This window comes from Phyllobates terribilis, unplaced genomic scaffold (genome assembly GCF_046119375.1).
Source record: "Phyllobates terribilis strain yellow unplaced genomic scaffold, ASM4611937v1 Scaffold_11__3_contigs__length_659146591, whole genome shotgun sequence".
Taxonomy (NCBI): Eukaryota; Metazoa; Chordata; class Amphibia; order Anura; family Dendrobatidae; genus Phyllobates; species Phyllobates terribilis.
In genome coordinates this window covers 643,702,515-643,727,333 of record NW_027362771.1, presented here as the reverse complement: position 1 = coordinate 643,727,333, position 24,819 = coordinate 643,702,515, and the positions used below count along the sequence as shown (strand labels likewise).

The 24,819-nt window shown below is 56.7% G+C and overlaps 2 protein-coding genes across 2 annotated transcripts; one reads left to right on the top strand and one right to left on the bottom strand.

Annotated features, from left to right (window-relative positions):
• The first annotated feature begins 2,011 nt into the window (after window positions 1-2,011).
• On the top strand, window positions 2,012-5,928 carry PFN1 (profilin 1). Its single transcript, XM_073654554.1, has 3 exons — window positions 2,012-2,247; window positions 4,510-4,693; window positions 5,648-5,928. Exons 1-3 carry the CDS (start codon window positions 2,125-2,127, stop codon window positions 5,743-5,745), a joined length of 405 nt encoding a protein of 134 aa, XP_073510655.1. The 5' UTR covers window positions 2,012-2,124; the 3' UTR covers window positions 5,746-5,928.
• Window positions 5,929-7,968: 2,040 nt separating this feature from the next.
• RNF167 (ring finger protein 167) lies at window positions 7,969-24,358 on the bottom strand. Its single transcript, XM_073651061.1, has 10 exons — window positions 24,094-24,358; window positions 20,911-21,016; window positions 12,291-12,377; window positions 12,036-12,158; window positions 11,653-11,740; window positions 10,625-10,715; window positions 10,434-10,539; window positions 10,246-10,339; window positions 8,957-9,037; window positions 7,969-8,557 (listed from the first exon to the last, which is right to left on the bottom strand). Exons 2-10 carry the CDS (start codon window positions 21,007-21,009, stop codon window positions 8,286-8,288), a joined length of 1,041 nt encoding a protein of 346 aa, XP_073507162.1. The 5' UTR covers window positions 21,010-21,016; window positions 24,094-24,358; the 3' UTR covers window positions 7,969-8,285.
• Window positions 24,359-24,819: the final 461 nt, after the last annotated feature.

Below are 24,819 nucleotides of genomic sequence, written 5' to 3'. Positions count from 1 at the left end.
CGGTGACACATTGAGGAGACGGTGACACTGAGGAGACGGTGACACTGAGGACACGGTGACACTGAGGAGATGGCGACATGGAGGAGACAGTGACACAGAGGAGATGGTGACACATTGAGGAGATGGTGACACATTGAGGAGACGGTGACACAGAGGAGACGGTGACACTGAGGAGATTGCGACACTGAGGAGACGGTGACACATTGAGGAGACGGTGACACATTGAGGAGATGGCGACACGGAGGAGACGGTGACACGGAGGAGACGGTGAAACACTGAGGAGACGGTGACACAGAGGAGACGGTGACATTGAGGAGACGGTGACACGGAGGAGACGGTGACACAGAGGAGACGGTGACACAGAGGAGACGGTGACACTGAGGAGATGGAGACACTGAGGAGACGGTGACACTGAGGAGATGGAGACACTGAGGAGACGGTGACACATTGAGGAGACGGTGACACTGAGGAGACGGTGACACATTGAGGAGACGGTGACACTGAGGAGACGGTGACACCGAGGAGACGGTGACACAGAGGAGACGGTGAAACACTGAGGAGACGGTGACACAGAGGAGACGGTGACATTGAGGAGACGGTGACACGGAGGAGACGGTGACACAGAGGAGACGGTGACAATGAGGAGACGGTGACACTGAGGAGATGGAGACACTGAGGAGACGGTGACACTGAGGAGATGGAGACACTGAGGAGACGGTGACACATTGAGGAGACGGTGACACTGAGGAGACGGTGACACATTGAGGAGACGGTGACACTGAGGAGACGGTGACACCGAGGAGACGGTGACACAGAGGAGACGGTGACACTGAGGAGACGGTGACACTGAGGAGATGGTGACACTGAGGAGATGGAGACACTGAGGAGACGGTGACACTGAGGAGATGGAGACACTGAGGAGACGGTGACACATTGAGGAGACGGTGACACTGAGGAGACGGTGACAGATTGAGGAGACGGTGACACATTGAGGAGACGGTGACACTGAGGAGACGGTGACACATTGAGGAGACGGTGACACTGAGGAGACGGCGACACTGAGGAGACGGTGACACAGAGGAGACGGTGACACCGAGGAGACTGTGACACGGAGGAGACGGTGACACTGAGGAGACGGTGACACATTGAGGAGATGGCGACACGGAGGAGACGGTGACACGGAGGAGACGGTGAAACACTGAGGAGACGGTGACACAGAGGAGACGGTGACATTGAGGAGACGGTGACACGGAGGAGACGGTGACACAGAGGAGACGGTGACACAGAGGAGACGGTGACATTGAGGAGACGGTGACACGGAGGAGACGGTGACACAGAGGAGACGGTGACACAGAGGAGACGGTGACACAGAGGAGACGGTGAGACATTGAGACGGTGACACAGAGGAGACGGTGACACAGAGGAGACGGTGACACTGAGGAGACGGTGACACAGAGGAGATGGGGATATTGGTGCAGCTCACAGATACAGAGTGTGAATAGTGTTACTGGAACAGGTTGGGGGGAATGTGATGCTTCCCTGTGGTGTGAGGGGCTGTGACGCCCCCCTGTGGCGTGGGGGGCATAGACTTTTCCCTCTTTGGCAGCAATCACTGACATCACTCGATGATGAATATTTCATGATAATACGATAACATATTGTGGCACCTCCACCTTCCGGCCGGCAGGGGGCAGCGTGGGAAGATGTGGCTTTCAGACGGTCACGTGGCTGCCCTCCCCTATGTGAGGCCAACTCACCGTTTACCGCATGCGCAATATGTTGCGCCGACGTCTGATTTCTTTTCCACCGCCTCCCTTCTGTGCATGCGCAGTAACTGCGGGAGACATCCGTTGTACGTCATCCCAACCTAGCGTCTGCGCAGTAGTGATCTGGCCGCGCCCTGCCCCGCAGCCCGCGCATGTGGCCTCTGGCCGCAGCCACGCCTCCTTCTCATGTCTGCGCCTGAGTAGTCACCGCCCTCTACGGTGACGTCATTGACGACCGGCATCGCGCCATATATAAAGGGGCGGGGCTGGCGGGATAGGACCCTGCGCGCGCATCAGCCACAGCCGCACGAGGCAGCTTCACCCGCTAACACCCGAGACCACCCGAGAGTCGCCCGCGATGTCCTGGCAGGATTACATCACGAATATAATGGGCCCCGACATGCGGGACGCCGTCATCTGCGGGTACAAGCCCTTCTCAGTGTGGGCCGCAGAGTGCGGGGGAGAGCTGTGCAAGATCACGGTGAGTGACGGGCGCGGCCCCGGGGCTGGGGACACGGGCGTGCGGGGGACCGGGGGCGGGGGACCGGGGACGGGCGTGCGGGACGCGGCCTGACTGTTACACTGCGGGTGTGGCCCCTGCTCACCCAATGTGCGGGCCCGGGGCGGCGGGCGGAGACCCCCGGGGGGCTCTGTACTCCTGTATTTGGGGGTCTGAAACTTATAATTGGGGTTTCCTCCTGTAATGTGGGAGGCCTGGGATCACTGGGGGTCTCTGGCCTCCTGTACTGTGGTGGTCTGGCCCCCCTGAATCGGGGGGCTTGTAGTCACCCGGGGGTCTCTACATGCAGCAGAGCTGACAGTGCTGTGGTGACGGGGGGGGGAATCACACCCACTTATTAATGCCCTGCAGTGCTCGGTGCTGCCTCAGCTGCTGCACTTCCTCTTTCCTGGGGTAGTTCTGCATTGAGCTGTTGGTGGTTGTACTGTTATCTGGGGGGGGGGGGGGGGGTTGTCGTCCTGTAGTGAAGCCCCCAGTACTGTCACATGTGGCTTCCTCCCTTGTAGCAGTGGGCAGCCTGGAGCGCCCCTGGGTGGTGAGGGGCAGTGTCATGGGCTGTTCCCACTGCCAGGAGGGTGTAGTGATGGGCCTGGTACACTCCAACAGGAGATGCCACCTGCAGTAGCTTGTGCCTGGACCCCTGTGGTGGTACGACTGCAGCTGGGGGTCCTTCTTGGTGCTGTTTTGTTTCCTTGGGGGTTCTCCTCCTCCTCTTCAGTGGTAATGTGGTTGGGGGTCCTCTTCAGTGGTGCAGCTGAGGGTTTTTCTTCAACTGCTCCTCAGTGTGGCTGGGGGTTCACTTTATCCTCCATGGTGTGGCCAGGGGTCCAAATCCTCCAGTGCCTCCTCAGTGGTGGCATGGCCAGGCTTCCTACATGGTGCCACCTGTGCATCATCCTTGGTGGTGGTGTGGCTGGCGGTTCACTTTATCCTCCATGGTGGTGGTGCGGCTGCAGGTCCTATGCTGTGCCACCTGTCCTCCTTGGTGGTGCGGCTGCAGGTCCTATGCTGTGCCACCTGTCCTCCTTGGTGGTGCGGCTGCAGGTCCTATGCTGTGCCACCTGTCCTCCTTGGTGGTGCGGCTGCAGGTCCTATGCTGTGCCACCTGTCCTCCTTGGTGGTGCGGCTGCAGGTCCTATGCTGTGCCACCTGTCCTCCTTGGTGGTGCGGCTGCAGGTCCTATGCTGTGCCACCTGTCCTCCTTGGTGGTGCGGCTGCAGGTCCTATGCTGTGCCACCTGTGTAGTAGTCGGTGGTGCAGCCTTGAGGTCCTCCTCCTGGGTGCCACCTGTGCGTCGTCCTCGGTGGTGCGGTTGGAAGTCCTCCTCCTCCGTCGTGTGGCTGTCTATGACTTCTTTGCCTATAAAAGGATAAGAGTGCAGTAATGGGAAGATGTAAAGGGGAAGTGCGGGCAGCTCGCCTTACAGGAAGTCCTCGCCTCCCCACCGCACGGTGTAACCTCACCTAGAAGGCAAACAAATGCTGGTATTTGGGGGCTCATCAACCTGTGCAGGGAGCAGTGATCCTGCAGCCTGGCTGATAACAGTGAGCTGTGGGCTTCAGACCTTGTGGTGCAGCTGTAGGCACCTGGAAGCCTCTTCATGGTGCCAGGTGGCCCCACATGCTCTGCAGTCTCCTGGGTGGTCTGTGCCACGCTGGTCCTGGCATGTGGCTGCAGTGAGTCAGTGTGCGCTGCGCTGACTCGCTCTGATACTGGACAGATGTGATGGTGCCGCCCCTGCCTGCTCTCGGCCCTTATCTCTGCCCCTGCCTGCTCTCGTCCCTTATCTCTGGAGGATCTTGCTCTGCTGCATCTTGCAGATCTGAGGGGGTGGGGGGCACATACTTTGCATTCCTGAGACCTGATGGGACAGGTCCTGAGCTGAAGCTGTCTCTGCCCTGGGCTCTCAGGTGGGTGTCTTGATTCTGCCTAGGGACCCCCCTGGTTACACACTTGGTTCAGGTATAGTAAGACCCCTTTATTGTAACCATTACAGGATCAGTTGCAGCAGCTCTTGTAGAAGAGCTTCCACTGATCCGTCTGCACAGGAAGGATGTGGCCACATGTATGAGGCTGCAATATAACCAGTCTCAGTAACTTCCTGCTGCACTGCATCATGGGACATGTGGAATATCTGGTGTAAGGGCCCACCTGTGGTCCTGGTGCTCTAGTCCCATCCAGAGCTGCAGCAGTGACTTGTGTAACACTGTCTTCTCTTTGCAGGCAGCAGAGGTTCAAGCTTTGGTAAGCGAGGATCACTCTTCTTTCTTCACCAATGGTCTGACGATCGCAGGTATGAAGTGCAGCCTGCTCAGGGACAACTTCACCGACTCCTTCACATTGGATGTAAGGACAAAGGCGACAGAGGGGCCAACATACAACATAGCCGTTGCCAAATCATGTACAGGTAGGGGTCGTCCTGTGTAGCTGTGGGAGTCACATCCTGATTGTCCTGCGGCGCTGTCCTCCTGTGTGACCTGCTTGTCTGTCCTGCAGCGCTGTCCTCCTGTTTGACCTGCTTGTCTTTGTCCTGCGGTGCTGTCCTCCTGTTTGACCTGCTTGTCGCGGTCCTCCTGTGTGACCTGCTTGTCTTTGTCCTGCGGCGCGGTCCTCCTGTGTGACCTGCTTGTCTTTGTCCTGCGGTGCTGTCCTCCTGTTTGACCTGCTTGTCTGTCCTGCTTGTCACGGTCCTCCTGTGTGACCTGCTTGTCTTTGTCCTGCGGTGCTGTCCTCCTGTTTGACCTGCTTGTCACGGTCCTCCTGTGTGACCTGCTTGTCTTTGTCCTGCGGTGCTGTCCTCCTGTTTGACCTGCTTGTCTGTCCTGCTTGTCACGGTCCTCCTGTGTGACCTGCTTGTCTTTGTCCTGCAGTGCTGTCCTCCTGTTTGACCTGCTTGTCACGGTCCTCCTGTGTGACCTGCTTGTCTTTGTCCTGCGGCGCTGTCCTCCTGTGTGACCTGCTTGTCTTTGTCCTGCGGTGCTGTCCTCCTGTTTGACCTGCTTGTCTGTCCTGCTTGTCACGGTCCTCCTGTGTGACCTGCCTGTCTGTCCTGCTTGTCGCGGTCCTCCTGTGTGACCTGCTTGTCTTTGTCCTGCTTGTCGCGGTCCTCCTGTGTGACCTGCTTGTCTTTGTCCTGCGGCGCTGTCCTCCTGTGTGACCTGCTTGTCTGTCCTGCTTGTCGCGGTCCTCCTGTGTGACCTGCTTGTCTTTGTCCTGCGGCGCTGTCCTCCTGTGTGACCTGCTTGTCTGTCCTGCTTGTTGCGGTCCTCCTGTGTGACCTGCTTGTCTTTGTCCTGCGGCACTGTCCTGCAATGTGCTGTCCTTGTCTCTGATGTGTAACCTGCTCTTCTGTTTCCTGCAGCTCTTATACTCTTGATGGGAAAAGAAGGCACCCATGGGGGAGTTCTGAATGCTAAAGTACACGCCGTCGCGAAGTATCTGCAAGATCGAAATATGTAAAGCCTGCCCTCCATTACTACTGATCCAGCTGCCAACATCGGACCAACCCAATTTCTTGTCTGCCCCTTCTCCCCTTTTTTATCACTTTTTTTTGCTTTCCCTGTCATCACAATGTTTTTTTTTTTTTTTTGAAGAAAAAAACAAAATTTATATCTGATTTAAGAATAAAAAAACAATATGCCATGTGTGGTGTGGGCTGTCATGTGTGCACTGCTGGGTGAGCTGGGCCCGTGTCGGGTCGTCGTGTGCGCTGCAGGGTGAGCTGGGTCGTCGTGTGCGCTGCAGGGTGAGCTGGGCCTGTGTCGGGTCGTCGTGTGAGCTGGGCCCGTGTCGGGTCGCCGTGTGCGCTGCAGGGTGAGCTGGGCCCGTGTCGGGTCGCTGTGTGCGCTGCAGGGTGAGCTGGGCCCGTGTCGGGTCGCCGTGTGCGCTGCAGGGTGAGCTGTGTGTGTGTGTGTGTGTGTGTGTGTGTGTGCGCTGCAGGGTGAGCTGGGCCCGTGTCGGGTGTGTGTGTGCGCTGCAGGGTGAGCTGGGCCCGTGTGTGTGTGTTGCAGGGTGAGCTGGGCCCGTGTCGGGTCGTCGTCGTGTGCGCTGCAGGGTGAGCTCTGGTGTGAGGCTGTCCCTGCATTCTCTGTGGCTCACTTTGGGTCTGTGCACACTATCTGTTGGCAGGAAAACAGCCTCAAACACTGTTTTTTTGCCTGCGTTATTTCAGTGCATTCAATGAGTGAAAAACACAAAATTGATGCTGCAGATTATTCTCTGCAAGTCAAAAATACTCACCATGTGCACAACACCAAAGCTAACGAGAAGCCTGGAGTATCAAGTACTAAAAAATCCACCTGAATAAACATGACAAATGCAACCTGTGCACATGCACTAACAGTGCTGAGAGATGCAGAATACAGCTCACACCAGGAACCTGCTGAGCTATGGGGGTGTGGTCTTTGCATTACCTGCTTATGATTGGTCAGCATCATACAGGGGAAGAAGTACATGCCCCAGTGCAGTCTGGCCACACCTACCATACAGGGGGAGAAGTACACACCCATCATACCAAGTAACTCATTTGGGTGCTGACTATTGGTTGCTGGGATCTCCAGAGGCAGCAGACTGAGCCAGTCTCATCTCGACCCCAATTATATCCTTTGCAACATGAGAATCTTGGTGACTGGCTCTCTTGGACCCCTCAGTTGATAAGATGCTCATCCCCTGCACTAAACTTTTTGGCCCTCATAACACTTCCTGTCATGCTGTAGTAGAGGGAAGGTGCACTTGTGTCTCCACAGCAGGGGAGAAGTGGGACTGGTGAAGTCATTCTGGGCCGACCGCCCCTGTATATAGTGGGTGATCCGGTCTATTTACTCCAGGCCCCGCCCCCTGATCGCCCCTGCCCCCTGATCGCCCGGCCCTTGGGCTTCTCTGCTGACAAGGTGCCTGGTGTCCATCAGCCGCATTGTGGGCAGGAGCAGTCCGTGACCTCTATCCGCTGACACCAAAAAGACCCGGTGGGTGTGTGGCATCCATCCCCGTTACCCTTAAGGCCGGGAGGGGAAAAAAGAAAATTCTGGATCATCCCTTTAAGTTTCAGGTTTGTGGACGAGGTGTGATGTGTACAGGGTGGAGTATACACAGGAGTCAGACGCCGCAGGCGGCTCCCTGCAGCCGTCACCATGGAAGCATGGCTGACAGGAAACAACCACTGAGGTAAAGCCGAGCAGGGGGCAACATGCACGGTGAGGCGGGCTGCAGAGCTGGCTGCAGCTCCGGCTGTGACTAGAGCAGGATAATTATTAGAATTACCATCATTGGTGATTGCGGTGTGCTGTAACCAGCGTTATCCGGGGCGGCTCCGGCCTGTACATCATGGCAGTGACTCAGTCCTGGCTCCGAACTCAGTGTTACTCAAGAACACAGGTCACCACTGAGCCGCCATATTGTCATACATAGGAACTGCAGGCCAGTGGTGGCCATAGTGTAGCGCGGTCACGCGACGTGGCGGCCATAGTGTAGCGCGGTCACGCGACGTGGCGGCCATAGTGTAGCGCGGTCACGCGACGTGGCGGCCATAGTGTAGCGCGGTCACGCGACGTGGCGGCCATAGTGTAGCGCGGTCACACGACGTGGCGGCCATAGTGTAGCGCGGTCACACGACGTGGCGGCCATAGTGTAGCGCGGTCACACGACGTGGCGGCCATACTGTAGCGCGGTCACACGACACTGGGCTCGTTAGGAAATCTCATTTATATAAAACCTGTACAGGAAAATTAGATAAAGATTAAATCCAGGAGTGTAACACACAGTGTGGGGGAGGGGAGCACTACCACCCCCAGCATCCTCAGGAATAACAACCATGTCTCTTCATTATTCCATAAGATGGCGGACAGCAAAGGCTCATGGGAAATCACATTGTAAGAAGAACGAGAGGAACAACCATCATCATCATCATCATCATTCAGGAGATTATTGGGGGCGGGGTCACACATCAGTCAGAGAGCAGTGGATTATGGGGGGGGGGGGGGGGGGAGCACTGGGGAGGGGCCTCACACGACGACGGCAGCGGAGGTGGTGGTCGCCCCCTGCGTCATCGGAGGAGGGGATTCCTCCATGCTCCCAAAAGTAGGAGAAGGTCTGAGGAGCGGCGTCCGCTCGTTGTCGCTCTCCTCGCCTCCGCCGCGCTCGCCGTCCGCCGCCTCCCGTCGTCCACCATCATCAGAGTCAGAGTCATCTTCTGAGCGCAGGACGCGGCACTTACAGATGGGGCAGCTCCGCTTGGTCTTCGTCAGCCAGGGGTCGATACAGGGGCAGTGATAGGCTGCAACAAGAGGGAGAGTGAGCCCCCCGCAACCGGCACCCCCACAACCCGCTGCACTGCATCCTGGGAGATGTAGTCAGCAACAAGGGCTGCAGAAAGCACTACAACTCCCAGGATGCAGCAGAGGAGGTGCCGGTACAAGCACTACAACTCCCAGGATGCAGCAGAGGAGGTGCCGGTACAAGCACTACAACTCCCAGGATGCAGCAGAGGAGGTGCCGGTACAAGCACTACAACTCCCAGGATGCAGCAGAGGAGGTGCCGGTACAAGCACTACAACTCCCAGGATGCAGCAGAGGAGGTGCCGGTACAAGCACTACAACTCCCAGGATGCAGCAGAGGAGGTGCCGGTACAAGCACTACAACTCCCAGGATGCAGCGCGGTGGTTTATCGCTCACCATGAGAGCAGGGCAGGACCCGCAGCTTGTCGCCCTCCTCGTACTCCTCCAGACAGATGGCGCACACGTCGTACTCGTCCCCTGGAACATAAATGCAGAATTGTGTTATAAAAGCTGTGTACGTGATAATGGCATCACCCAGGTCACATGACCACGAGTCACACTCCAGGATCTGCTTGGGGCGCCACCTGGTGGTCAGCACTGGTAACTGCGCCCACAAACAAGGCTCAGTAATAAACTTGGCGGTCACAGTGCAAAGAGCAGCGATCAGAACAGATAAGGACACAGAACGCGCACTGCCGCCACCGCCCCACACCCAGACTATAGCGGGGCGGACAAATCAGGTGACGGCGGCGCCCCCTCCCCCCAGTATATAACGACGGCGCCCCCCCTCCCCCCAGTATATATAACGACGGCGCCCCCCCTCCCCCCAGTATATATAACGACGGCGCCCCCCCTCCCCCCAGTATATATAACGACGGCGCCCCCCCTCCCCCCAGTATATATAACGACGGCGCCCCCCTCCCCCCAGTATATATAACGACGGCGCCCCCCCTTCCCCCAGTATATATAACGACGGCGCCCCCCCCTTCCCCCAGTATATATAACGACGGCGCCCCCCCTTCCCCCAGTATATATAACGACGGCGCCCCCCCCTTCCCCCAGTATATATAACGACGGCGCCCCCCCCTTCCCCCAGTATATATAACGACGGCGCCCCCCCTTCCCCCAGTATATATAACGACGGCGCCCCCCTCCCCCCAGTATATAACGACGGCGCCCCCCCTCCCCCCAAGTATAGAATCGACGGCGCCCCCCCTCCCCCCAGTATATAACGACGGCGCCCCCCTCCCCCCAGTATATAACGACGGCGCCCCCTCCCCCCCAGTATAGAATCGACGGCGCCCCCCTCCCCCCAGTATATAACGACGGCGCCCCCCTCCCCCCAGTATATAACGACGGCGCCCCCTCCCCCCCAGTATATAACGACGGCGCCCCCTCCCCCCCAGTATAGAATCGACGGCGCCCCCCCCTCCCCCCAGTATATAACGACGGCGCCCCCCTCCCCCCAGTATATAACGACGGCGCCCCCCTCCCCCCAGTATATAACGACGGCACCCCCCCTCCCCCCAAGTATATAACGACGGCGCCCCCCTCCCCCCCAGTATAGAATCGACGGTGCCCCCTCCCCCCCAGTATATAACCGACGGCGCCCCCTGCCCCCAGTATATAATAACGGCGCCCCCCCTCCCCCAAGTATATAACAACGGCGCCCCGTCAGCACTAACCCTTCTTGAACTTGTGGACGGGGATTTTCTTCAGCTGATCCTTCGTCAGTCGGTTCTTCCTCAGCTTTCTCCGATGCTGCACGCAGCGCACAATCTGCAAGAGAAGGGGCGGAGCAACAAATAAGAGCCAATCACAAATAAGAGCCTGCGCCAGAACCACAAGTCCCAGTCGTGCTCCCAGCACTCACCATGACGGTGCACATCACCAGGATGATGATCACGATGACGACGATGAACGGGATGAAGTAATAACCAAGATTGAAGGGATAATCCGGGAGCAGGAAGACGTGAGCGCTGTGGGGAGAGGGGCGATTAACAGGCCCAGATGAGGACCCCACCACCACCCCCAGGGGCTCCACATTCCTGGGACAAGACTTACTAGTTGTAATAGGTGAACTTCTCTGACAGGTTCTTCCCGGCCGTCGCTCCCGTAAACACAGCAGGAATGGTGATCTGATCGCGAATGTGCTCTGCGGGAAGGAAGACAGAAGTGGCGTCATGAGGGGCCCGAGGAGCAGCGCCCGGAGGAGGGGGCCCGAGGAGCAGCGCCCGGAGGAGGGGGCCCGAGGAGCAGCGCCCGGAGGAAGGGGCCCGAGGAGCAGCGCCCGGAGGAAGGGGCCCGAGGAGCAGCGCCCGGAGGAAGGGGCCCGAGGAGCAGCGCCCGGAGGAAGGGGCCCGAGGAGCAGCGCCCGGAGGAAGGGGCCCGAGGAGCAGCGCCCGGAGGAAGGGGCCCGAGGAGCAGCGCCCGGAGGAAGGGGCCCGAGGAGCAGCGCCCGGAGGAAGGGGCCCGAGGAGCAGCGCCCGGAGGAGGGGGCCCGAGGAGCAGCGCCCGGAGGAGGGGGCCCGAGGAGCAGCGCCCGGAGGAGGGGGCCCGAGGAGCAGCGCCCGGAGGAGGGGGCCCGAGGAGCAGCGCCCGGAGGAGGGGGCCCGAGGAGCAGCGCCCGGAGGAGGGGGCCCGAGGAGCAGCGCCCGGAGGAGGGGGCCCGAGGAGCAGCGCCCGGAGGAGGGGGCCCGAGGAGCAGTGCCCGAGAAGCAGCGCCCGGAGGAGGGGGCCCGAGAAGCAGCGCCCGGAGGAGGGGGCCCGAGAAGCAGCGCCCGGAGGAGGGGGCCCGAGAAGCAGCGCCCGGAGGAGGGGGCCCGAGAAGCAGCGCCCGGAGGAGGGGGCCCGAGAAGCAGCGCCCGGAGGAGGGGGCCCGAGAAGCAGCGCCCGGAGGAGGGGGCCCGAGAAGCAGCGCCCGGAGGAGGGGGCCCGAGGAGCAGCGCCCGAGAAGCAGCGCCCGGAGGAGGGGGCCCGAGGAGCAGCGCCCGAGAAGCAGCGCCCGGAGGAGGGGGCCCGAGGAGCAGCGCCGGGAGGAGCACATTGGCAGCAGAGACTTGCAGGAGGTAGAGGTAAGAAGCGTCACTCACCGTCATTCCAGGCCATGTTCAACAAGGCGTCCGAATCGACATTATACACTATAGCAGCATCATAACCCGACTGCTGAGCGTGCAGGACCTGGGCGAGAAAATACAAGGGGTCACAGCTCCCCTCTATCTGCATCACTCTGCAGGGGGCGGGGTCACAGCTCCCCTCTATCTGCATCACCCTGCAAGGGGCGGGGTCACAGCTCCCCTCTATCTGCATCACCCTGCAGGGGGCGGGGTCACAGCTCCCCTCTATCTGCATCACCCTGCAGGGGGCGGGGTCACAGCTCCCCTCTATCTGCATCACCCTGCAGGGGGCGGGGTCACAGCTCCCCTCTATCTGCATCACCCTGCAGGGGGCGGGGTCAACTTTTTTTTTTAATTACCTTAACATCAAAGTTGCATTCGAACCTCCGTATCAGGGCGATGAATAGGGTGTTGTTGTCCCTCAGAGGCGGGGGGGCGATCAGGGCGCAGGCGTTCTCGGGGACGGCATGGATGATATAACCCTGTTACATAGAGAAATGCACTTATATTCATAGTGCTGGGATTATAGTGGTGTCTGGGCGATGCCCGCAATTACAGCTCTCAGAGGGGCCCCGGTCCTCCTGCCCTCTGCGTCCCCCCCATACCCCGCTCACCCTCAGTCCATCCAGGGACAGCGGAAACCCGAACTGTGCAGGAAGGTCCGGGAACTCCTCCAGCTCCGTCCTGTTCTTATCTGAGTACTGCGAAAAGACACGGCCGTAATAACACTATAATGTACCAGGCCCCCCCCATGTACACCAGCCATTGTGCCCAGAGCAGTAATAACACTATAATGTACCAGCCCCCCCCATGTACACCAGCCATTGTGCCCAGAGCAGTAATAACACTATAATGTACCAGCCCCTCCCCCATGTACACCAGCCATTGTGCCCAGAGCAGTAATAACACTATAATGTACCAGCCCCCCCATGCACACCAGCCATTGTGCCCAGAGGAGTAATAACACTATAATGTACCAGGCCCCCCCCCATGTACACCAGCCAATGTGCCCAGAGCAGTAATAACACTATAATGTACCAGCCCCCCCCCCATGTACACCAGCCATTGTGCCCAGAGCAGTAATAACACTATAATGTACCAGCCCTCCCCCCCCATGTACACCAGCCATTGTGCCCAGAGCAGTAATAACACTATAACGTACCAGCTCCCCCATGTACACCAGCCATTGTGCCCAGAGCAGTAATAACGCTATAATGTACCAGCCTCCCCCCATGTACACCAGCCATTGTGCCCAGAGGAGTAATAACACTATAATGTACCAGCCCCCCCCATGTACACTAGCCATTGTGCCCAGAGCAGTAATAACACTATAATGTACCAGCCCCACCCATGTACACCAGCCATTGTGCCCAGAGCACTAATAACACTATAATGTACCAGCCCCCCCATGTACACCAGCCATTGTGCCCAGAGCAGTAATAACACTATAATGTACCAGGCCCCCCCCCCCATGTACACCAGCCATTGTGCCCAGAGCAGTAATAACACTATAATGTACCAGGCCCCCCCCCATGTACACCAGCCATTGTGCCCAGAGGAGTAATAACACTTTAATGTACCAGCCCCCCCCTCCCCATGTACACCAGCCATTGTGCCCAGAGCAGTAATAACATTATAATGTACCAGCCCCCCCCTCCCCATGTACACCAGCCATTGTGCCCAGAGTAGTAATAACACTATAATGTACCATCGCACAGAAACAACCATGTACAGTGACATGTAAAAGTTTGGGCACCCCTTGTCAAAATTACTGTTATTGTTAACAGTTAAGCAAGTTAAGGATGAAATGATCTCTAAGAGGTTTTCTTCTGAGGACTCTTCCATGAAGGCCATATTTGTGCAGGTGTCTCTGGATTCTCTGGACAGGAGAACAATGTACCACAACTCCAGAATCTGATAAATCTTTCTGAAGGTCTTTTGCAGTCAAGCAGGGGTTCTGATTTGCCTCTCTAGCAATCCTACGAGCAGCTCTCACTGAAATGTTGCTTGTTCTTCCAGCCTTTATCTTGACCTCCAGTGTTCCTGGTAACTGTCTTTTCTCATTTACATTTCAAACTGAGGAAAGGGCAACTTGATAACCCTTTGCTCTCTCCTTCTAGCTTCTCCTGCTTTGTGGCCTCCACCATTGTCAGAGCTCGGCGGCTGCTTAGAAGACCCCACGGCTGCTGGTTTTGGCACAAGGATAGAAGAGGTTTTTATAAAGCTGGGAATCCCCATCACCGGCCTTTCATAATGATGACAATGAACAAGCCATAACCCGAACAGGCTAATTAAGGTCTGAAACCTTGGTCAAAGTTATCTGAGCACACAAAACTCCAAGGGTGCCCAAACTTTTGCATCGACCCATTTTAGTTTTTGTAATTTTTAAAATGTAAAAGATGAAAATATACTGCTCAAAATAATAAAGGAAACGCATGAACATCACAATGTAGCTCCACGGCAATCACACTCCCGTGAAATCCACCTGTCCAGTTATGAAGCGACACTCCCTGTGAATCAGACATCTGCTGTTGTGCAAATGGAACAGACAACCGGCAGAAATGATCTGCGATTAGCAGACGCCCCCTATACAGGAGCCGTTCTCCAGGTGGTGACCACAGACCATTTCTCCATTCTCATCCTTTTGGGCTGTTTTGGCCACTTTTGCATTTTGCCATTGCTCTCACCCCTAGAGGTACAGGGGTACGAAGCAGTGTCTACAACCCACAGAAGTTGATCAGGTAGTGTGGCTCATCCAGGATAGCACATCAATGAGAGCTGTGACAAGAAGGGCAGCTGTGACTGTCAGCACAGTGTCCATAGCATGCAGAAGATACCAGGAGACGTGGAGGGGCAACAACCCAGCAGCATCCTCTGCAAGAAGGAACAGGAGCAGTGTCAGACCCCTGCACAATGACCTCCAGCAGGCCACTAACCTCCATGTGTCTGCTCAGACTGTCAGAAAGAGACTCCATGAGGGTGGTATGAGGCCCGACGTTCACAAGTGGGTGTTGTGCTCACAGCCCAACACCGTGCAGGACGCTTGGCATTTGCCACAGAACACCAGGATTGGCAAAGTGGCCACTGGCGCCCTGTGCTCTTCACAGATGAAAGCAGGTTCACACTGAGCACATGTGACAGACGTGACAGAGTCTGGAGACGCCATGGAGAGCGATCTGCTGCCTGCGACATCCTTCAGCATGACCGGTTTGGCAGTGGGTCAGTAATGGTGTGGGGTGGCATTTCTTTGGAGGGCCGCACAGCCCTCCATGTGCTCGCCAGAGGTAGCCTGACTGCCATTAGGTACCGAGATGAGACCCTCAGACCCCTTGTGAGACCATATGCTGGTGCGGTTGGCCCTGGGTTCCTCCTAATGCAGGACAATGCCAGACCTGATGTGGCTGGAGTGTGTCAGCAGTTCCTGCAAGATGAAGGCATTGAAGCTATGGACTGGCCGCCCGTTCCCCAGACCTGAATCCGATTGAGCACATCTGGGACATCATGTCTCGCTCCATCCACCAACGTCACGTTGCACCACAGACTGTCCAGGAGTTGGCGGATGCTTTAGTCCAGGTCTGGGAGGAGATCCCACAGGAGACCATCTGCAACCTCATCAGGAGCATGCCCAGGCGTTGTAGGGAGGTCATACAGGCACGTGGAGGCCACACACAATACTCAACCTCATCAGGAGCATGCCCAGGCGCTGTAGGGAGGTCATACAGGCACGTGGAGGCCACACACAATACTCAGCCTCATCAGGAGCTTGCCCAGGCATTGTAGGGAGGTCATACAGGCACGTGGAGGCCACACACAATACTCAGCCTCATCAGGAGCATGCCCAGGCGTTGTAGGGAGGTCATACAGGCACGTGGAGGCCACACACAATACTCAGCCTCATCAGGAGCATGCCCAGGCGTTGTAGGGAGGTCATACAGGCACGTGGAGGCCACACACAATACTCAGCCTCATCAGGAGCTTGCCCAGGCGTTGTAGGGAGGTCATACAGGCCACACACAATACTCAGCCTCATCAGGAGCATGCCCAGGCGTTGTAGGGAGGTCATACAGGCACGTGGAGGCCACACACAATACTCAGCCTCATCAGGAGCATGCCCAGGCGTTGTAGGGAGGTCATACAGGCACGTGGAGGCCACACACAATACTCAGCCTCATCAGGAGCATGCCCAGGCGTTGTAGGGAGGTCAAACAGGCACGTGGAGGCCACACACAATACTCAGCCTCATCAGGAGCATGCCCAGGCGTTGTAGGGAGGTCATACAGGCACGTGGAGGCCACACACAATACTCAGCCTCATCAGGAGCATGCCCAGGCGTTGTAGGGAGGTCATACAGGCACGTGGAGGCCACACACAATACTCAGCCTCATCAGGAGCATGCCCAGGCGTTGTAGGGAGGTCATACAGGCACGTGGAGGCCACACACAATACTCAGCCTCATCAGGAGCATGCCCAGGCGTTGTAGGGAGGTCATACAGGCACGTGGAGGCCACACACAATACTCAGCCTCATCAGGAGCACGCCCAGGCGTTGTAGGGAGGTCATACAGGCACGTGGAGGCCACACACAATACTCAGCCTCATCAGGAGCATGCCCAGGCGTTGTAGGGAGGTCATACAGGCACGTGGAGGCCACACACAATACTCAGCCTCATCAGGAGCATGCCCAGGCGTTGTAGGGAGGTCATACAGGCACGTGGAGGCCACACACAATACTCAGCCTCATCAGGAGCTTGCCCAGGCATTGTAGGGAGGTCATACAGGCACGTGGAGGCCACACACAATACTCAGCCTCATCAGGAGCATGCCCAGGCGTTGTAGGGAGGTCATACAGGCACGTGGAGGCCACACACAATACTCAGCCTCATCAGGAGCATGCCCAGGCGTTGTAGGGAGGTCATACAGGCACGTGGAGGCCACACACAATACTCAGCCTCATCAGGAGCTTGCCCAGGCGTTGTAGGGAGGTCATACAGGCCACACACAATACTCAGCCTCATCAGGAGCATGCCCAGGCGTTGTAGGGAGGTCAAACAGGCACGTGGAGGCCACACACAATACTCAGCCTCATCAGGAGCATGCCCAGGCGTTGTAGGGAGGTCATACAGGCACGTGGAGGCCACACACAATACTCAGCCTCATCAGGAGCACGCCCAGGCGTTGTAGGGAGGTCATACAGGCACGTGGAGGCCACACACAATACTCAGCCTCATCAGGAGCATGCCCAGGCGTTGTAGGGAGGTCATACAGGCACGTGGAGGCCACACACAATACTCAGCCTCATCAGGAGCATGCCCAGGCGTTGTAGGGAGGTCATACAGGCACGTGGAGGCCACACACAATACTCGGCCTCATCAGGAGCAAGCACAGGCGTTGTAGGGAGGTCATACAGGCACGTGGAGGCCACACACAATACTCAGCCTCATCAGGAGCATGCCCAGGCATTGTAGGGAGGTCATACAGGCACGAGGAGGCCACACACAATACTCAGCCTCATCAGGAGCATGCCCAGGCATTGTAGGGAGGTCATACAGGCACGAGGAGGCCACACACAATACTCAGCCTCATCAGGAGCATGCCCAGGCGTTGTAGGGAGGTCATACAGGCACGTGGAGGCCACACACAATACTCAGCCTCATCAGGAGCATGCCCAGGTGTTGTAGGGAGGTCATACAGACACGTGGAGGCCACACACAATACTCAGCCTCATCAGGAGCATGCCCAGGCGTTGTAGGGAGGTCATACAGGCACGTGGAGGTCACACACAATACTCAGCCTCATCAGGAGCATGCCCAGGCGTTGTAGGGAGGTCATACAGGCACGTGGAGGCCACACACAATACTCAGCCTCATCAGGAGCATGCCCAGGCGTTGTAGGGAGGTCATACAGGCACGTGGAGGTCACACACAATACTCAGCCTCATCAGGAGCATGCCCAGGCGTTGTAGGGAGGTCATACAGGCACGTGGAGGCCACACACAATACTCAGCCTCATCAGGAGCATGCCCAGGCGTTGTAGGGAGGTCATACAGGCACGTGGAGGCCACACACAATACTCAGCCTCATCAGGAGCACGCCCAGGCGTTGTAGGGAGGTCATACAGGCACGTGGAGGCCACACACAATACTCAGCCTCATCAGGAGCATGCCCAGGCGTTGTAGGGAGGTCATACAGGCACGTGGAGGCCACACACAATACTCAGCCTCATCAGGAGCATGCCCAGGCGTTGTAGGGAGGTCATACAGGCACGTGGAGGCCACACACAATACTCAGCCTCATCAGGAGCTTGCCCAGGCATTGTAGGGAGGTCATACAGGCACGTGGAGGCCACACACAATACTCAGCCTCATCAGGAGCATGCCCAGGCGTTGTAGGGAGGTCATACAGGCACGTGGAGGCCACACACAATACTCAGCCTCATCAGGAGCATGCCCAGGCGTTGTAGGGAGGTCATACAGGCACGTGGAGGCCACACACAATACTCAGCCTCATCAGGAGCTTGCCCAGGCGTTGTAGGGAGGTCATACAGGCCACACACAATACTCAGCCTCATCAGGAGCATGCCCAGGCGTTGTAGGGAGGTCAAACAGGCACGTGGAGGCCACACACAATACTCAGCCTCATCAGGAGCATGCCCAGGCGTTGTAGGGAGGTCATACAGGCACGTGGAGGCCACACACAATACTCAGCCTCATCAGGAGCACGCCCAGGCGTTGTAGGGAGGTCATACAGGCACGTGGAGGCCACACACAATACTCAGCCTCATCAGGAGCATGCCCAGGCGTTGTAGGGAGGTCATACAGGCACGTGGAGGCCACACACAATACTCAGCCTCATCAGGAGCATGCCCAGGCGTTGTAGGGAGGTCATACAGGCACGTGGAGGCCACACACAATACTCGGCCTCATCAGGAGCAAGCACAGGCGTTGTAGGGAGGTCATACAGGCACGTGGAGGCCACACACAATACTCAGCCTCATCAGGAGCATGCCCAGGCATTGTAGGGAGGTCATACAGGCACGAGGAGGCCACACACAATACTCAGCCTCATCAGGAGCATGCCCAGGCATTGTAGGGAGGTCATACAGGCACGAGGAGGCCACACACAATACTCAGCCTCATCAGGAGCATGCCCAGGCGTTGTAGGGAGGTCATACAGGCACGTGGAGGCCACACACAATACTCAGCCTCATCAGGAGCATGCCCAGGTGTTGTAGGGAGGTCATACAGACACGTGGAGGCCACACACAATACTCAGCCTCATCAGGAGCATGCCCAGGCGTTGTAGGGAGGTCATACAGGCACGTGGAGGTCACACACAATACTCAGCCTCATCAGGAGCATGCCCAGGCGTTGTAGGGAGGTCATACAGGCACGTGGAGGCCACACACAATACTCAGCCTCATCAGGAGCATGCCCAGGCGTTGTAGGGAGGTCATACAGGCACGTGGAGGTCACACACAATACTCAGCCTCATCAGGAGCATGCCCAGGCGTTGTAGGGAGGTCATACAGGCACGTGGAGGCCACACACAATACTCAGCCTCATCAGGAGCATGCCCAGGCGTTGTAGGGAGGTCATACAGGCACGTGGAGGCCACACACAATACTCAGCCTCATCAGGAGCATGCCCAGGCGGTGTAGGGAGGTCATACAGGCACGTGGAGGTCACACACAATACTCAGCCTCATCAGGAGCATACCCAGGCGTTGTAGGGAGGTCATACAGGCACGTGGAGGCCACACACAATACTGAGCCTCATCAGGAGCATGCCCAGGCGTTGTAGGGAGGTCATACAGGCACGTGGAGGCCACACACAATACTCAGCCTCATCAGGAGCATGCCCAGGCGTTGTAGGGAGGTCATACAGGCACGTGGAGGCCACACACAATACTCAGCCTCATCAGGAGCATGCCCAGGCGTTGTAGGGAGGTCATACAGGCACGTGGAGGTCACACACAATACTCAGCCTCATCAGGAGCATACCCAGGCGTTGTAGGGAGGTCATACAGGCATGTGGAGGCCACACACAATACTCAGCCTCATCAGGAGCATGCCCAGGCGTTGTAGGGAGGTCATACAGGCACGTGGAGGCCACACACAATACTCAGCCTCATCAGGAGCATGCCCAGGTGTTGTAGGGAGGTCATACAGACACGTGGAGGCCACACACAATACTCAGCCTCATCAGGAGCATGCCCAGGCGTTGTAGGGAGGTCATACAGGCACGTGGAGGCCACACACAATACTCAGCCTCATCAGGAGCATGCCCAGGCGTTGTAGGGAGGTCATACAGGCACGTGGAGGCCACACACAATACTCGGCCTCATCAGGAGCATGCCCAGGCGTTGTAGGGAGGTCATACAGGCACGTGGAGGCCACACACAATACTCAGCCTCATCAGGAGCATGCCCAGGCGTTGTAGGGAGGTCATACAGGCACGTGGAGGCCACACACAATACTCAGCCTCATCAGGAGCATGCCCAGGCGTTGTAGGGAGGTCATACAGGCACGTGGAGGCCACACACAATACTCAGCCTCATCAGGAGCATGCCCAGGTGTTGTAGGGAGGTCATACAGGCACGTGGAGGCCACACACAATACTCAGCCTCATCAGGAGCATGCCCAGGCGTTGTAGGGAGGTCATACAGGCACGTGGAGGCCACACACATTACTGGGCAGCATTTCCTTGTCTTCGGGCATTTCCACTGAAGTTGGATCAGCCTGGAATTTGATTTTACACTTTGATTTTGATCAGGTTAAATCCAGGCCTCCATGGGATATTCATTCTGATTTACATTGATCATTTATATGTTTTATTGTTCTCAACGCTCCACTATGTAATGAATAAAGATTTGCAACAGGAATATTTCACCCAGTGATATCTAGGATCTGGGATTTTAGTATTTTTTTGGAGCAGTATATATAAATTATTTTGCCTAAAATACAAAGGAGATGTGTCATCTGTAATTTTAGGCTTTTAGATCATTTCATCTTTAACTTGTTTAACTGTTCACAATAACAGGAATTTTGACCAGGGGTGCACAAACTTTTACATGTCACTGTACGCCGGCCATTGTGCCTGGAGCTGTAATAACAGTATAACGTACCGGCCGCCCCCAGGCATCTGGGTATGAGCACTCAGGGGCTGGTGATGTGCACGGTAGAGGGGTCTCCTCCCCAGGATCATATATATATACACACACACACACCCAGTGTATACCTCTCTAACTGCGTAGATCGTGCTCTCGGAGACTCTGGCCCAGCAGAGTAGTAACAGGAAGGATCCGAGGAGTCGACGCTGCGGCGGCCACTTCTCCATCGTCTTCCTGTAATAGAAAAGACGATAAAAGGAACAGAACCAGCGCGACAGAGGACTGGTGGTGGGGGACCCGACGCGACAGAGGATGGGGGGGTGGGGACCCGACGCGACAGAGGACGGGGGGGCGGGGACCCGACGCGACAGAGGACGGGGGGGCGGGGACCCGACGCGACAGAGGACGGGGGGGCGGGGACCCGACGCGACAGAGGACGGGGGGGCGGGGACCCGACGCGACAGAGGACGGGGGGGGGCGGGGACCCGACGCGACAGAGGACGGGGGGGCGGGGACCCGACGCGACAGAGGATGGGGGGGCGGGGACCCGACGCGACAGAGGACGGGGGGGGGGCGGGGACCCGACGCGACAGAGGACTGGTGGTGGGGGACCCGACGCGACAGAGGACAGGGGGGTGGGGACCCGACGCGACAGAGGACGGGGGGGCGGGGACCCGACGCGACAGAGGACGGGGGGGCGGGGACCCGACGCGACAGAGGACGGGGGGGCGGGGACCCGACGCGACAGAGGACGGGGGGGCGGGGACCCGACGCGACAGAGGACGGGGGGGCGGGGACCCGACGCGACAGAGGACGGGGGGGGCGGGGACCTGACGCGACAGAGGACGGGGGGGGGCGGGGACCCGACGCGACAGAGGACGGGGGGGGCGGGGACCCGACGCGACAGAGGATGGGGGGGCGGGGACCCGACGCGACAGAGGACGGGGGGGGGCGGGGACCCGACGCGACAGAGGACGGGGGGCGGGGGACCCGACGCGACAGAGGACGGGGGACCCGACGCGACAGAGGACGGGGGGCGGGGGACCCGACGCGACAGAGGACGGGGGGCGGGGGACCCGACGCGACAGAGGACGGGGGGCGGGGGACCCGACGCGACAGAGGACGGGGGGGGGGGAACCAGACGCGACAGAGGACGGGGAGGGGGGAACCAGACGCGACAGAGGACGGGGAGGGGGGGGGGGCGACGCGACAGAGGTGGTATAAAGAAAGGAGCTAATACCAGGTGGAGGAAGCAAAAGGAGATCTGATACACGGAGGGGATGTAATAAGGAGGAGGGGTAACAGCAGAGGATCCAATATAAGGAAGGTTAACAAAGGAAGATACAGAAGATGGGGGAGGGGAGAGGAGATCTGATTCAAGGAGGGAATAACAGGAGGAATCTAATATGAATAAGGGGGAACAAGATGGGATTTAAGACCAGAGGAGTGACACGTGAAGAGTCTAAAGGGGTTGTCCGGTCTAAATTGATAAATCTGCAGCGACCCCGTGTGACCGCAGACTTATCAATCCCCCGGATCGGAGGTGTCTGAGCTGGAACCAGCGTTGATGTGTGCAATATACATAATCCAGGCAGAAGCCGAGGACTGAGCAAAGTCCCTAACACTAACCCCCCATACAAGTGTATGATACAAAGAGGGTAATAATAAGACGGGGTGCGATATCATGGGGGTAATAATAAGACAGGGTGTGATATCAGGGGGGTAATAATAAGACAGGGTGTGATATCAGGGGGGTAATAATAAGACAGGGGGTGATATCAGGGGGGAATAATAAGACAGGGGGTGATATCAGGGGGGAATAATAAGACAGGGGGTGATATCAGGGGGGTAATAATAAGACAGGGTGTGATATCAGGGGGGTAATAATAAGACAGGGTGTGATATCAGGGGGGTAATAATAAGACAGGGTGTGATATCAGGGGGTAATAATAAGACAGGGGGTGATATCAGGGGGGAATAATAAGACAGGGGGTGATATCAGGGGGGAATAATAAGACAGGGGGTGATATCAGGGGGGTAATAATAAGACAGGGTGTGATATCAGGGGGGTAATAATAAGACAGGGTGTGATATCAGGGGGTAATAATAAGACAGGGGGTGATATCAGGGGGGAATAATAAGACAGGGGGTGATATCAGGGGGGAATAATAAGACAGGGGGTGATATCAGGGGGGTAATAATAAGACAGGGTGTGATATCAGGGGGGAATAATAAGACAGGGGGTGATATCAGGGGGGGTAATAATAAGACAGGGGGTGATATCAGGGAGGTAATAATAAGACAGGGGGTGATATCAGGGGGGTAATAATAAGACAGGGGGTGATATCAGGGAGGTAATAATAAGACAGGGTGTGATATCAGGGGGGTAATAATAAGACAGGGAGTGATATCAGGGGGGTAATAAGACAGGGTGTGATATCAGGGGGGTAATAATAAGACAGGGTGTGATATCAGGGGGGAATAATAAGACAGGGGGTGATATCAGGGGGGGTAATAATAAGACAGGGGGTGATATCAGGGAGGTAATAATAAGACAGGGGGTGATATCAGGGAGGTAATAATAAGACAGGGGGTGATATCAGGGAGGTAATAATAAGACAGGGGGTGATATCAGGGGGGTAATAATAAGACAGGGGGTGATATCAGGGAGGTAATAATAAGACAGGGGGTGATATCAGGGAGGTAATAATAAGACAGGGGGTGATATCAGGGGGGTAATAATAAGACAGGGGGTGATATCAGGGAGGTAATAATAAGACAGGGTGTGATATCAGGGGGGTAATAATAAGACAGGGGGGTAATAATCAGACAGGGAGTGATATCAGGGGGTAATAATCAGACAGGGGGTGATATCAGGGAGGTAATAATAAGACAGGGGGTGATATCAGGGAGGTAATAATAAGACAGGGGGTGATATCAGGGAGGTAATAATAAGACAGGGGGTGATATCAGGGGGGTAATAATAAGACAGGGGGTGATATCAGGGAGGTAATAATAAGACAGGGTGTGATATCAGGGGGGTAATAATAAGACAGGGGGGTAATAATCAGACAGGGAGTGATATCAGGGGGTAATAATCAGACAGGGAGTGACATCAGGGGGGTAATAATAAGACAGGGGGGTAATAATCAGACAGGGAGTGATATCAGGGGGGTAATAATCAGACAGGGGGTGATATCAGGGGTAGTACACACAGATGATTCAGGCTTGCGGTACACAGCGCTGGATACACTGTATCTACACCTCTCCTGCCTCCAGGATTGGATACACTGCTGCTCTCCGGATCTCACCGTTGTATCGCAGCCTCCGGTGCGGATGTTACATTCTCAGCTCAGGACACAGGACGCGGTATATACGGCACAGGCTCAGTGTACACAGGACGCGGTATATACAGCACAGGCTCAGTGTACACAGGACGCGGTATATACGGCACAGGCTCCCTGTACACACACGGAGGCTCCGGTTATTTTGCCGCTGGATCCTGAGCCGCGTCTCCTCCTCGGATTCTGTTTTCCTGTTCAGTCTCCGCCCTGCTTCCTTCACTTCACATCCGGTAACTTCACCCCCCCCTACACACAGTATATACAGCGTACACTCCCTACACACAGTATATACAGCGTACACCCCCTACACACAGTATATACAGCATACACCCCCTACACACAGTATATACAGCGTACACCCCCTACACACAGTATATACAGCATACACCCCCCCTACACACAGTATATACAGCGTACACTCCCTACACACAGTATATACAGCGTACACCCCCTACACACAGTATATACAGCATACACCCCCTACACACAGTATATACAGCGTACACCCCCTACACACAGTATATACAGCATACACCTCCCCCTACACACAGTATATACAGCATACACCCCCCCTACACACAGTATATACAGCATACACCCCCTACACACAGTATATACAGCATACACCCCCTACACACAGTATATACAGCATACACCCCCCCCTACACACAGTATATACAGCGTACACCCCCT